This window comes from Gopherus evgoodei, chromosome 10 (assembly GCF_007399415.2).
Source record: "Gopherus evgoodei ecotype Sinaloan lineage chromosome 10, rGopEvg1_v1.p, whole genome shotgun sequence".
NCBI lineage: Eukaryota > Metazoa > Chordata > Testudines > Testudinidae > Gopherus > Gopherus evgoodei.
The window spans coordinates 15,961,526-15,974,790 of record NC_044331.1 but is presented as its reverse complement, the minus strand read 5'-3'; the positions used below and the strand labels follow the sequence as shown (position 1 = coordinate 15,974,790).

The 13,265-nt window shown below is 56.3% G+C and overlaps 1 protein-coding gene across 5 annotated transcripts in view; it reads left to right on the top strand.

Moving 5' to 3' along the window:
• Positions 1 to 13,265, top strand: part of PLIN1 (perilipin 1) — a 20,313-nt gene extending 7,048 nt beyond the window's left edge. For 2 of the 5 annotated variants that reach the window (XM_030578330.1, XM_030578331.1), the window contains 8 exons: positions 344 to 429; positions 710 to 908; positions 2,381 to 2,463; positions 2,994 to 3,258; positions 4,406 to 4,587; positions 6,708 to 6,863; positions 8,195 to 8,440; positions 11,867 to 13,265. In XM_030578330.1, the coding sequence (XP_030434190.1) occupies positions 344 to 429; positions 710 to 908; positions 2,381 to 2,463; positions 2,994 to 3,258; positions 4,406 to 4,587; positions 6,708 to 6,863; positions 8,195 to 8,440; positions 11,867 to 12,271 (1,622 nt within the window). In that variant the 3' untranslated portion in view covers positions 12,272 to 13,265. The remainder of the gene's footprint in view (positions 1 to 343; positions 430 to 709; positions 909 to 2,380; positions 2,464 to 2,993; positions 3,259 to 4,405; positions 4,588 to 6,707; positions 6,864 to 8,194; positions 8,441 to 11,866) is intronic. The other 3 variants (XM_030578333.1, XM_030578334.1, XM_030578332.1) reach the window with 2 other exon arrangements.

The window sequence follows — 13,265 nt, the reverse complement described above, 5'->3', positions numbered from 1 at the left end:
AGACTCAGGTACTGCACTGGGTGATGGGGGCCAGGGATAAAGGGGCAGAGCCAAGGTGTTTTCACTTAACTAGGAATGTCTTGACATCTAGTGCTTGCTCTGTATGAGCACAATGTTCTAACAGTGCTTTCAGTTCAGAGAGCTCTGTCCAGCTGTAATGTCTTACTGACTGTTGTCTGGGAGTTAGCATTATTACCCCACACTGCAGAGCCCATGCAAACAAGGTCATGGGCAGAGGCATGCAGTGCCAGGCATTCCAACTTGCTGTCTGTGAGCTGCGCATGGGAGGGCTCTTCCACAGAGAGCGCTGTCTCTGAAATGAGGCCATCCTGTGTCTTCACAGATTGTCCCACTCACCTCCTTTCTGTTCTATTCGGGGTCTTATACCTCACCCACCACTATGGAGACAGGATGTGCCAGAGCCTCAGGGTAAGGTCCCAGTGGGTGCATGGAGATGAGGGTTAAATAAACACATCTCTACCCCCCACCCCCAATCCTGATTGCTGCAAAAAAACAAAAGACAAACCCCCGGGTCCCCCCTCACAGCTGCAGCAGGAGCTGAGATGCTGATTGTTGTAGTTGATGGGGGAGACCTGTGTGGCTGTTGCTACATATGTCACTGAGATTTCTGCCCCCATATTAGCAAGCATTTCCTGCAGGGCTCTTCTTGTGCACAGTCCCCTAACTTGTCCCTTCTTGCTGAGCACAGGAGAACGTGCTGCAGAGGGTCTTGCAGCTGCCAGTGGTGAACGCAACCTGCGAAAGCCTTCAGAGGACGTACACCAGCACCAAAGAGGTACACCCACTCGTGGCATCGGTGTGTGAGGCCTATGAGAGAGGAGTCAAGGGGGCCAGCTCGCTGGCTGTGTGGAGCATGGAGCCTGTGGTGCGCAGACTGGAGCCGCAGTGTGAGTCTCGATTCTTCCTAGCTGCAGGGGAGTGGGGCAGGGGGAGCATGTGAGAACCAGGGACTGTTAGCACATGGGAGCGGCCACAGAGAATCCCCTGCCTGTGAAAAGAAGGCTGCAGTGGAGAGGTTTTGACTAGCAGCCAAAGCACAGGATTGGGAGTTGAAACACCTTTTTCTATGCCTGGCCTTGCCACCAACTCACTCCATGGCCTGAGGCAAGTTTCGTAACTATCCTGCCTCAGTTTGTGCTTGTGACTGTCATCCCTCCCTGTGCTGGGTTAATGAAGGACGAGCAGTGCCCAGACAAGTGCTAAACATTTCCCACGTAGGCTTAGGTAGGCGGTTGGGCTTCAAGCTTTGCCTGGGCTGGTTTAAGTCCTTTGTTGCTGTGCTATAGACACAGGTCTCTGAGTCAGAGCCCCTCCTCTCTCTAGGACACATCTGGAACATCAGGATCTATCCTGGCCCTCAGAGCAGTGTGTCTGGGCCTGGCAGACCTGCTAGTAGGGCCCGGTCACCCCTCTAGCTCTTCCCAAAGAAAAAGCCCCTGCAGCATCTCCAGAAATGAATTGTGGGAAAATCAGTGAAGGGTCAAGTCCAGGCCTGTCTGCAACTCGCAGATCATCCTGATTCCTTCCCATGGTGGGAAGGGGGAGGAGGAGGGGAAAGGAAGGGGGAGGAAAAGAAAGTGCAAAGTCAGCAGCTCAGCACGAGGCCTGAGTGCTCTGTCCAGCTGGCTCCTTCCCAGCTCTTTCCCAATGTTAACTCCTCGACTGGCTGCGGCCTGCCAAAGCCAGGGCCAGGGAGCTGCAAAGCCCCAGATGCACCCAGCCTCCAGCCAGAGCTCAGCTACTCAGCCAGGCATCTCTCCCAATGCCCACCCTTGCGGTGCTAACAGGGAACATGACACAGGCCTACAGGAGCTGTAGTCTGTTGTGGACTTGGCCACACCCCTCTGATTGTCCCCTCTGACCCATGTGTGTCCTGCACTTCCCCAGGACACAGCAGGTTAGGTGTGGAGCGGGAGGGTGCTGATGCAGCCGCCAGGGGACGGGGCAGATGGAGGGTAGAATCCGTCAGCACTAGCACTGCTATATTGCCTGCCTGCACCATCCAAGCACCTCCAAGCACTTTCCAAACAGTATGAACTCATTCAGCCTGTTGCGGAGGAGGGGCCAGGGCACTGAACTTAAGTTTTCTTCTGAAGCATTGCACTTCCCCCTTCCTACCACCCCCAGCCTCAGCACTGCTCTAGGGCGTTGCATTTAATACTGACTCAGAGAGCAAAGCTGCCATCTACTGTGCCACCTGCACCCCTCCCTGCAGCACAGTGCTTGCCAGCTTTCTGGTGGGATATCAGGATCTGCACTGACACAGAAAAGGGAACCCCTTACTGAGTCATCCACCCCCCCTCCATGCAGCACAGAGCCCCCTATCACCATGCTAATATCCAGGCTTTGTCTGGTTCAGTCACAGCTGCCAACATGCTGGCCTGTAGGGGCTTGGATCACCTGGAGGAGAAGATCCCTGCGCTCCAGTACCCAGTGGAGAAAGTAAGTAATGGACCCAACCCTTCTCCCCCATCAGCCTATGGGACCCATCCATTTCTGCCCTCCACCCCCCGTGGGAACCATCCATTCCTGGATGTTGCCCACCCCACGAATCTCCCAGGGAAGAGCTCTGTTTTCATGGGACAGTGGAGGCATTGGCTTTATTCCCTGATTCCATGTGGGTGACAACTGGGTGGTGATGGGCTCTTCTGAGGCCAATAGGGCAACATGCTAGGAGCCACTGGTCTCCTCTGGGCTCCCCCAGAGAGTCAGCCACAGCTAGTGGTGAGTGTATGGAGGCCCTAGGGTCATTGCTAAAGACATGCAGACCAGACATGCTGCTCCACGTGCCCCATTCCCCTCAGCATCCTTCAACCCAGAGTGAGACCATCAAGGCGTGGATGCTTCTCTCCTATGGGGCTGCCTCCACCCAATTCCACGCTTTGGGTTCCATTGGTCACTGTATCTTCCCGCAGCAAGACCTGGGTGACTGGAACATGTTGCATGTCTCTTCTCCATTTCTCCTCATGCAGATTGCATCTGAATTGAAGGGCTCCATCTCCACCCCCATTCAAAGTGCCAGGAGCACCATTGGCAACTCCATAGCTGGCACCTTGGACAGGGTCTTGGGGCTGACTGCTGAGGGTTATGAGCTGACCAAGAGCACAGTAAGAAGCACAGCAGAATACACCTGGAGCAACCGGGTTAGCCAGATGGCAGCTGCTGGGGTAGACGGAGCCCTGGGACAGCTAGAGAAGCTGGTGGAGCTTCTCCTGCCAGAAGAGGAGCATGAGCCAGGTAACCCTCCCTCCTCAATCATCAGTGGATGTTGTCGCAAGTGGGAGGGGGACACTGGGTGCTAATGCAGAAGCCTTTCCCTTTGGGGAGACCTGGCCTCAAATCGGATTCACACAAAAATGGCTCGGGTGGCTTTTGCCTGGGTCACAGCACAGTGAAGATTGCCCAGTTCAGTGGGTTTGTCAGGCCTCTGCTCAGGAGACATGCAGGCCTGGGGTAGTGTGGGGAGGGGTGGGAGTTCCAGGTCCGGAGCCTGGGCAGGTCTGTGTGAGGGCTCCAGCACCAGGTTAGCAGAGTTTGCTGCCATTCAGGACTGAGGTGCACTGGCAGTTTTTCCAGCCTGTCTGCGCTATGGCTGGTTCTGGCCAGGACCAAGGGAGAATGTCCCTTTTGTGCTGTTTTCCCCGCACGCCTGGCGGATGCCTCCGTGGGAACGTGTGAGGATTTATGTGCACTGGGGTAGGGTAGAGCCTCCTGTCTCTCACCTAACCTGTTCGGGAGATCCCCTGGTGGTATCCTGAATAGCATCAGGGAGGGAGGGTGGCCCTGTGAATACCCTTCTTGGCAGGTTATTGTTCCTTCTTCCTTGTTATGTCCTCAGACATGGTAAATGGCCCAGTGATTCTACCTGTGCAAGGGGCCCCACATGATGGGCCCTTCCAACGGAGGTACAATCTGCCTCCTGCAACCAACCTGTTCTCAAGGCGGCAGCTGTTGAGCTTTCCACTAGGTGGTGCTGTCACCCTAGTCAAATACCTCATGCAGATGGAGCCTGAAACAAGAGAAAACGGGGCTGATTATTCCTCAGCAAGGTGCAGCACTTGGCTGGGTGGTTGGGGCTGAGAGGGAGGCATGGAGGGCTGAAAAAGGGGCTTCTGAAATGAAAGCTCTAGAGTGCCAGACGCTGTGTACAGAGCAGGATGGGCCTTTGCTGTACATCTGGTGTAGCAGGGCAGTTCTGACGCAGAGACCTGCTCCTGTGCATCACTAGAATTCTGCCCCCAGGGATCCCAGGAGAGCAGTTCCATGCCACATCTCCCATGGAAAGAGGGTGCAGAGCTGGTCAGGTGAATCCCAGGCCATCTGTGTTGTTCCCATCTCTCCCCATACTGGTTTCATGCTCATTCCCAATTGGCTCTGCCTCTAGCTCATGAGCCCACAAGGGTGCATGGATCTGAAGTGACGCCCTCCCAGCCACAGCCTGGCACCTTCACCAGGATCGGGGCTTTGGCCAGCACCATCTCCCACCGCGCCTACCAGCAGACAGCCAGAACCATCCAGCGCACTAGAGCCAGAGGGCAGGAGCTGACCACATGGATTCCAGGCTTGGTGAGTGCCCCCGCCCTGTACAACACAGCTAAGGGGAACCTCTTGCAGTGACTCCTGGGGATCCTGGCAGCAGCTTAGTGCCGGGATGGATCTGCTGTAAAACATAGCCCTTTGGGTCTATAAGAAGTCCAGCTTGCTGCTGGATCCCAAGCCACACAAAGGACAGTCAATGTTTAATGGAGGACCTAGACAAAAACAGTGCTTTGGGGCCCCCTGCTGGTTTAGCAGCTGTTACTGCGCAATCCCCATCTCCTGAACTATGAAGGATGTTAGCACAGAGACAGGGAAGTAAATATAAGTAATAATATTAAATTATACTATGCCCTTCTCATCTTTGCATCTGTCTATTTCTGTCTCCAAGTCTTTCTGAGTGCTTTTACGCTCCCTAATCAGTTAAGTCTCTCAGCAGGATAGGACGGGGTTTTATCCTCATTTCACTGAGCAGAAACTGAGACACAGTTGCCCACGTCACCAAGATCACAGCAAGTTCATGTCAGGAACAGAACCCAGGTGTCCTGCCACCCAATGTCCTATTCTAACTGCTGAGGCCCATCCCCACTGCCCTGTCTAAGAGCTAGGCCAGTACCTTTCAGGGTCTCATGCTCGGTGGAGAGCAGGATACTGGGCATTGCGGTTGTGAATGTATTTCTCTTTGCTTGCGCTATGGGAAGGGCCAAGTGGCTCTTTGGCTCATGCTTTGCTGCTAGCTGCTCGTGCTCGCTCCAAAGCAGGCAAGGTCCTGGCCCCTTATAATCTCTGTGGCATCAGTGCACGCAAGGCATCTGCCAAACTAGCAGGCTGGATTATTTTTAACTGGCTCTAAATTTAGAATGTTAATTAATGGTCTTGACATAACATTCTTCCCAGAGCAAAAGGCCCCAGCGGAAGCACAGATAAAATCAGGAGTAAAAAGCCCCATTCCAACCCATGGTCTCGCCACTCTGCTCCCCTGGGGTTAGAAACCACCCCCAACCCCACCAGAACCCCACAGCCCCCTGCCACCTTTGGGATTTCTTCCCATGTGTGTCTCTATGTCCTCTGACCCTTGGATGTCCCGTCACGATTACAACCCTGACCCAGAATGGACCCTGCGAGCCACTCATTCCGGTCAGAGCTCACAAGCTAAGCAGGGCTGGCCTGGGCTGGCTGGGAGACCTCCAGGGAACATGGAGCTGCTGCAAGGGACGGGTGTGAGTGACTCGTTAGAGGATTCTCTTGACCACAGTGCCCCAGCGTGATATGAGGGGTGCTGTGCTGTGGGGGGCGGTGTTAGGAGAGTGAATTGGATGGTACCTAACTCCCAAGGACTGGGCCACTTATGGTGATTAAAGATCTAAAGTCACTTTTGGAAAAAATTAGGGTTTTGACCCCTGTGTTCTGGCCAAATTCCATCCAGGGTAATTGCATCTCGACTCACCAAATCCCCCCTGTGGTTTTTAATGGCTCTGGAATTCTCTTTACTTTCTGTCCTAAACTGTTGTGCAGCTTTGTTATGGATGTGTCAAACAGCTGCTGCTTTGCACCCAGAGGAGGCAGCATGCCAGTGGTGGGTGAGGATTCCCTGCGGGTCACTCAGCTCTGGCGCAGGAGGCTGACAGGAAATGTTGGCATTTTAACGTATTTATTGCTAGGCTTTCCCCTTAGCGTTCATCTCCTCACTGTAGTACCTGAGCTTGCAAAGCATCACCAGACCTAGCCCAGCAGCCCCAGCAGTGCTGTCCCTCGTGCGCAGGTGGGAAGAGGTGTGGCTCGGGGGTGGCTTGCCCGGCATGAAGCACAGTTAGGCCCTCGCATGGAAAGGTCCTGTGGTATGCTGTGTGTTAGTGCAGCTCCCCCTCCCTTGCTGCTGGCCTGCAGGCTCTCAATGGAGCTCAGCTTTTCTGTGGGAATCTGGAGCCCTGGCGAGGGGCAGTGAACTCTGACTCATCAGCCTTGTGCTGGCCATCATGCATTGCCAGGGTGGGCTGCGGAAACACCTGGATTCAGGAGCCAGTGACAAACACAAGGGATGCAGTCATGAAATCCCAAGTGCAGCCTCAATGCAGCAGCCGCCCTGCTCCATGGTGGCCCTGGCGAGGTCCCACCTGTGAGCAGGGGCTCTCTGCTCTCTCTCGCTGCAGGGTGCTGTGGCCAGGCAGAGCACAGCCAAGGCCCAGCAGGTCTTGTATGATGTGCAGAATGCAGCAGCTGGTTGGCTGAACAAGGAGCAAATTAAGGAGCCAGAACAGGAGCAAGAGAAGGAGGAGCTGAAGAAAGAAGAAACCAAAGCAAGTGAGGTACAGAGAGGGCCACACCTGCTCTGATGGGTCAGCGGGGGAATCTTTACAAAGCCCCCTGCAGGCCCTGTCCAGTGGCCAAGGCAGCAGTTGTGGCTCTTAGTATGGTCAGGGATCAGATACAGAGGGAAAGCTGAGGCTCAGGGAGGTGGGGGAGGGAAGGGTATGTGATTTTCCCAAGGCTGTAGAGGGAGTCGGTAGTAGAGCTGGGTACAGAACCCAGGAGTCCTGGCTCCCAGCCCCTTGCAATAACTGCTAGACCACACTGCCACATAAAGGGAAACAGTTCTATTTAGTAGCCACTGTGATCTCATGGGCCATGCTCCCCATGCCCCTCTGCCACTTGGTCTTTATTCCCAAGGACCTTGGGCAGCTCTCAAGGGTCCCTTCTGCTTGTGCCCTCCCAGGTGGAGGTGCGGAGATGGCTGTTGCAAACTGAGGGTTTGGAAGTCCTGGCAGAGGGGCAGGAAGTGAGGGTCTTTAGCCTTCCTCACTTGGTGGAGGCTCTGGAGAGGCCCCTGTCCTCGGCCACTACCCTTGAAAAGGGAGTCGGGAGTCTCCAGGCCTGTAAGATGCACAGGCCTGGAGTCTCTGGCATCGCTGAGCTGTGTATGTTGCAGTGAGGGATGGGGAGCAGGCAAACCTGCTCACACTTCCAGTTTTCGGCCCACAGCCCTAGGGGGCAGTTTAGGCAGCCAGGGCTAGCTGGTGAGTAGGGATGCCCTGCTACACCCCTCTTTGCCCTAGAGGGCACAGGGCCTTGCACTGGGCACAGAGGGGATGGCATAGAGCCACTACTGGTGAAGCTCTGACACCTAGGGATGGGTTCACCTCTGCAGGGGAATCTTTGGGAGGCTAGATCCACTGGCTTCGCAGCTGCTTTGTGCTGTCGGACCAGAACCGAGAACCTGGCTCGGAGTTCAAGTGGTGGAAATGGCTGAGTGGAAGCTTTCCCCTAGTAGGAGGTCTACTGGGACAAGGAAGAAGGGAAGTGAGAGCCCTGCACCTTTGCCCTCCCCACTCTCAGGGGAGTTGGACAAACATCCCCCAGAAACCAAATAGCTGGGGGTGGTGGGGGGGGCTTGTCTTGTCTCTGGAGGCCTGGGGCTTGGGCGAGGGAGGACAGGATAAAGCCCCCATGCAAGCTGCTCAGCCCAAGGCCAAGGGCACTGGCTCCGAATCATCTGTTCAGTCTTTGGGCTGCTGGGGGCTGGGGCACTCAAAGGGAAGGACAGGGTTGCAGGACAGAGATGGTGCCTGGGGCCTGCTGTTCCCCAGCATGGGCTGTGCCTGGCACTTACCAGAGCATCTGGGTGTGTTTCTCTTTGCAGATGGCTGAGGGTGCCAAGACTCCAGGCCTCCTGGGCAGCATGGCCCAGAGCCTACAAACTGCCTATCTCTCCACCATCTCCAACATGAAGAGGGTCCCCTCTGCTGCCTGGGGGACAGCTGGGGAGCTGCTCCAACTCACCCCCCGCAAGGCAGCTTTCATAGCCAGAGAGAAGGTGGGCACTCTGGGGGATGCCCTGCGCAGCGTTACTGGGAGCATGGTGGAGACCCTTTCCCACTACGTGCCGGTGAGTTTATCCGTCCGCTGAGAGCTCCCCTCCTGCACTGCAGGAGAAAGGGATCTGTGTGAGGGCAGGACATTCTTGGCCAGGATCAGCTCCTTCTGGCCTGGGGCCTGGATCTTCCCCTACCTCTGGCTGGAGCCCCTCCCTGCTGAGAATCCTACCAAGGGCTTCTAGAGCTGCAGAGTCGCTGCCAGTCTGGGGCTCCTTTGGACCATGTTAGAGATGGCCCCTTCAGCTCAGAATGGAGCAGAGGCACTCCCTGGGCTTGGGGAAGCGATGGACTCTTGGCTTTGCTTACACGGGCCATGATGCAGAGGGGTGCCCTGATGATGCACCCCAGTCTTGGCCACCTCACACTCAGCTGTGCCAGTGCCCTTCAGTCCTGACCTGAAGCCCCTTGCTAGTCCAGTCCTTTTCCCCCTGCCCCCAGTGAAGCCAAAGTCATGACTGAGGGTCACTGGAGAGCATTGTCTGGAGCCCCAAAGCAGGGGCTACTGCCAGTCAGCTGTGAGGTGCACAGCCACACCCATTAGCTAATGTGGCCTCTCAGATTGGCTGGCTCAAAAGCTACGTACTGCATGTGGGGTCTGTCCTTCCATTCACCGGACAGACTTCTGCAGCCAGGCCCCTGGAGTGCTGCTCACGTGGACTGTCCTAGGAAATCCCAGCTGAGAGTCTGGGTCTGTGACCAGAAATTCCTGGCAAGGTGAAAGTTCAAGGAGTGACCCACCTCCCCTCCAGCTGATTCCTGCCTCCCCCCAGCCTGACCCAGGGCTCTCAGCCCATTAGTCATGTGTCCATGGAGACGCAGAGTGCCCCCTGAACCCACTGGGCTCCACTGCCCATTCCCTGGGGACCTGTCTGGAGTCGAGTTCTCAGCTGCTGGCTTCAGCTGCAGACTTTTCTGCTCTGTGAGGCAGGAGTGGCCAGGAGCCCCAGCTCCCATGATGGGTGTATGGTCTGAGTAGCCTCGAGGATACAGGGCTTTGTGAGGGGTAGAAGAGAGAGATTGGGAGAGGGAGGGAGAAGGGCCCGTTGAGGAGCAGGCAGTATTGTCAGATAAGTGTGCTGGTGAATAAAGACACAAGGCCCCCTGAGCAGTTCCCGGTGCAGAGCCCCCCTGGGAGGGCTGGTGTCTGGCCCCATTTACCTGGTCAGCGTTTCTGACTGTCAGTAATAGTCCATGGACAAGGCGGTCCCCTGCTTGCAGGGGTCCCCTGGAATGGGTTGCTTTCCAGTGGGGGCCTGGGGTCCCATCTTTCTCCAGTGTGCGCTATACTTATGGCTCAAATGCCACTGCCCCAAGAGGTGGGAGGGAGGAGGATCAGGGGAGGTGCCCTTGCCTGGTGGCAGGGGACGCTCTGCAGTCTCCTCCTGGTGTTCTTTCTGCAGAGTGAAGGGAGCAGGTGCCTGGCAGGGAGGGGCCACCTCTGCAGAGTGGTGATGTGGGGAGGTAGGTTCTTGCAAACACCAGCCCAGCAAGAGCACAGGCACCTCCTTACATTGGTCCCAGTAGCTGCTAGGAATCCAGCCAGAACTGCCTCCTTGTCGACAGACCCCTTGGGCTGGCTCAGCAGTCAGGAAAAGCCTCAGTGCCTTGATGTCACCCCCCGAGCACTGCTCCCCAGGGCGTCTCACCCCGACTCTTCCTGTCACATTGGGACACTTGCTGTCCTGGGACCGGTCACAGACCCAGCTCCTCATACCCTTCCGGACAGCTCGGCAGCCTGACTTGGGGTGGAGAAGCCAACATGGCAAAGGTGACCAGCCCCAGCACTGAACCAGTCACCTTGCTGCGTCTGGGGCTCAGTCTGGTGCCTGGGCCAGACTGCACTAGGGAGTCCAGGCAGCAGCCATCCTCCCTGCACATTAAAGGGCAGATCCTAGCTGGGGATGGAGTAGGGCTGGGTCTAGGGGCCAACCTGGTCCTGTCTTTGGGAGGCTTTACTTGGGCACTTGCCCATCCCCAGGCAGCCTTGGCCCTCTGTCTTTGAGCACATGAGCTAGGTGGGGAACCCTCTTGGGTCTCCACCCCTGAGGCCAAGGGGGCCTTTGGAAAAGCCTGGTAGGGAAAATCCCAGAAGCAGCCAAGACCAGAACAACTAGATCTAATACATCCTTCATCTGGACAGCGAGAGACAACCCGAGCTAAGGGGCCTGAACCTGGGGTCCGGTGCCCCACACGGCTGGAGAAACAAGTCAGAATCTACCATTTAGAGAAGCTAGCTCTGCTCCTCTGCAGGTCTGATCACTGCATCTCCCAGCCACTGCAGCAGCCTGTCCTCTGGCTACTGAGCAGGGCTGGAGGGGAGCAGAGCTGGTCCCCTGGAGCCTCAGGCCTGAGGAGGGAAGAGTCCCTTGGAGCCTGAGCGAGAGGGGTAGGTCAGCTGCAGGTCCCTTGGAGCCTGAGCAGAGCCTGGTGACAGGTCTGGACCCAGCAGCGCTGCAGTATCTCCAGACCTGAGTTGATCCTGAGGGCCACCATGGGCCCTTTGGCCAGTGTGCCGCTCTCCCTTTGGTATGCTGTCCCAGGATGAGCAGAGTGACCTTGTAGGCTGGGAGCAGTCACTTGAGGGGAGGGGGCAGGAAGGCTGCTTGGCTCCAATCTGAAGCAGGAATGTGTGGGATGAGGAGGGGGAGCTAACCCCACAGGGTCCCCCCACTGAGCAGAGAATGAGTTTGGTGTGGCTGGTCCTGCTGCCCCATCTTCTGCAAGGGAAGCAGGGAGGATGCTGAAGGCCAGGGAGGGCATCTGCGGGGGCCATGCTTTGCAGTCTTGGCATTCCTTACCCCCCAAGGCCACTGCGCTAGCTCCCCAGCCCCCTCCTAGCCCTTTTATTCCTGCCAGGTTGGGTTGAACTTGGTGTGTAAGAGCTGCAGTGAAGCCTCCTCGTCCCTGCCCAGCGCACGGGGATTTAGCTAAAGGGATTAATTCCCTCTAGGCAGCATGGTCCAGATGGAGGCCTCTTTGGCCTGAGGATCATGCAGCCCCCTCACACTCTGAACCCACCAAGGGGATGGGGAGGCATGGCCTCACAGAGCAGGTCTGGAGCAGGGCTGCAGGGCAGGTTTCCTCCCCCTATCTGGGAATGAACAGTGGGGAAGGAGGGCAGAGAATGGAGGGCCAGTCATTCCCTTCCTCTGTTTATTTCCATAGCATCTTCCTGCACATGCTGCACCATTGAAATGCAGCCACCTCTAGGGTGGGGACAGTGTGACAGTGGATTCTGTCCAGACATGGGGGCAAACGGAAACTCTTTTGATAAGTGTCGGGGGCTCCTTTACTTATGGTGCAGAGCAGACAGGAGCTAAGTGCAGTTCCCTCAGTACTCAGATGTCCCTCTGGCAGCCATTGGCCAAGGGGTAGGGTGGTGCTTCAGGCCACCCATTGGCAGGTGGGGTGTTAACATGTGTTATCTTGCTGTTCAGCTCCCCAGGCTGCTGGCAAAGAAAGAGGAGCCGGCACATGAGAAGGAGCCCCCTGCTGAGTCACAACAAAGTCAGGAGGGCTCCAGGCCTGTGGCTCCCCCATACCCGGAGAAATCCCAGCTGCGAGGAGACTGGCGAGCCAACCGAGCTCACCATCCCCTCTCCTTCCTGGGGCTGGAGGATCCCTTCTTCCTGCAGCCGAGCTCCATCCAGCGCCAGGCTCCACAGCGGAGTCCAACCTTCGAGCCCGACTACCCCATGTCCCGCAAATCTGCCTTCTTCCCCTACAGGGAGGGGCGCAGCACCAGGAGGGTGAGCAAAAATTCATACCGCTACAGCCCGGAGCCTGTGTACACGAGGGCTAACTATAGCAACCTCTACACCATGGCCTTCCAGAAGAACTGAGCGGGGGCGGGGGCCGGAGCTCCCTCCCTCCCTGCTTCACACATACCAGCCTGCACCTGCTGCCTTTAGCACCTTGTCAAGCATCATGCTGTTGGTTTCAGTATTAGGACCCTCAGGAGTTAATCTCAAAGCAGTGCTCCCTCTGCACAGCCCCGGCACAGACAAAGGGAGAGGGACAGGGACTTCTTCACCTCTGGCACCAGGGTCAAGTGCAGCTTGAGGCCAGGAGTGAAATGAGTTTGACGGTCCCAGCTCATTCCCTTTTCCAGCAGGCTGGGTCGTTCAGGCCTGTTTCTGAGTGTCTGCCCAGAAAGGAGCTGGCACGGAGACTAAGACTGACTTGAGGCCCTGCTTAGTGGGGAGGCCTGCCATGCAGTATTACTATGGTCATGGGGGTAAAACGAGGGCAGGGTTGCAGTTTGTGACACTGTCCATCCCTCCAAGGTGACCCCACGGAGAAAGAAATGGGGTTGTGCCCTGTTGGCTTCTTTCTGAAGAGAGGTCACAGAGGGTCCTTAGTCTCTAATTCTGCTGGTATTTTACAGCAGCCGTATCAGGAATGTCAGGTCTGGTCTGTGCTGATTTTACTAGCGGAGCCACTGGGGCTTTTGTATTATCCTTCTCAGCCCTCAGTTGAAGGGACAAAGTGCTGAATCCTTAGCAAAGATGGCCTTTCTCCACCAGGTTCACTGCTCCCTGTAGTTACATGGCTTGCAATATGTGTCATTCTGGGTTGCTTTTATCCCCCACACTGCCTTGTGAGGCAGATGGAATTAGCAAGCCCTAGTGTGGGGTGGGGGGCAATTTCACCCTTCTTGCCTGTGATGGGTTGAATGGCAGCGACACAATAAGAGAGTGTTTCCTGAGTGGGAATGTGAGGACTGGAAGCAGGAAAATGAAGGAAGAAGCAGGCTCTAATGTGAGGGAGAGGGAGCAGAGAGAAGAGGAGAAGGAGGGGGAAAAGGGAGCATAGAGGAGAGAAAAAGGGGCAGGG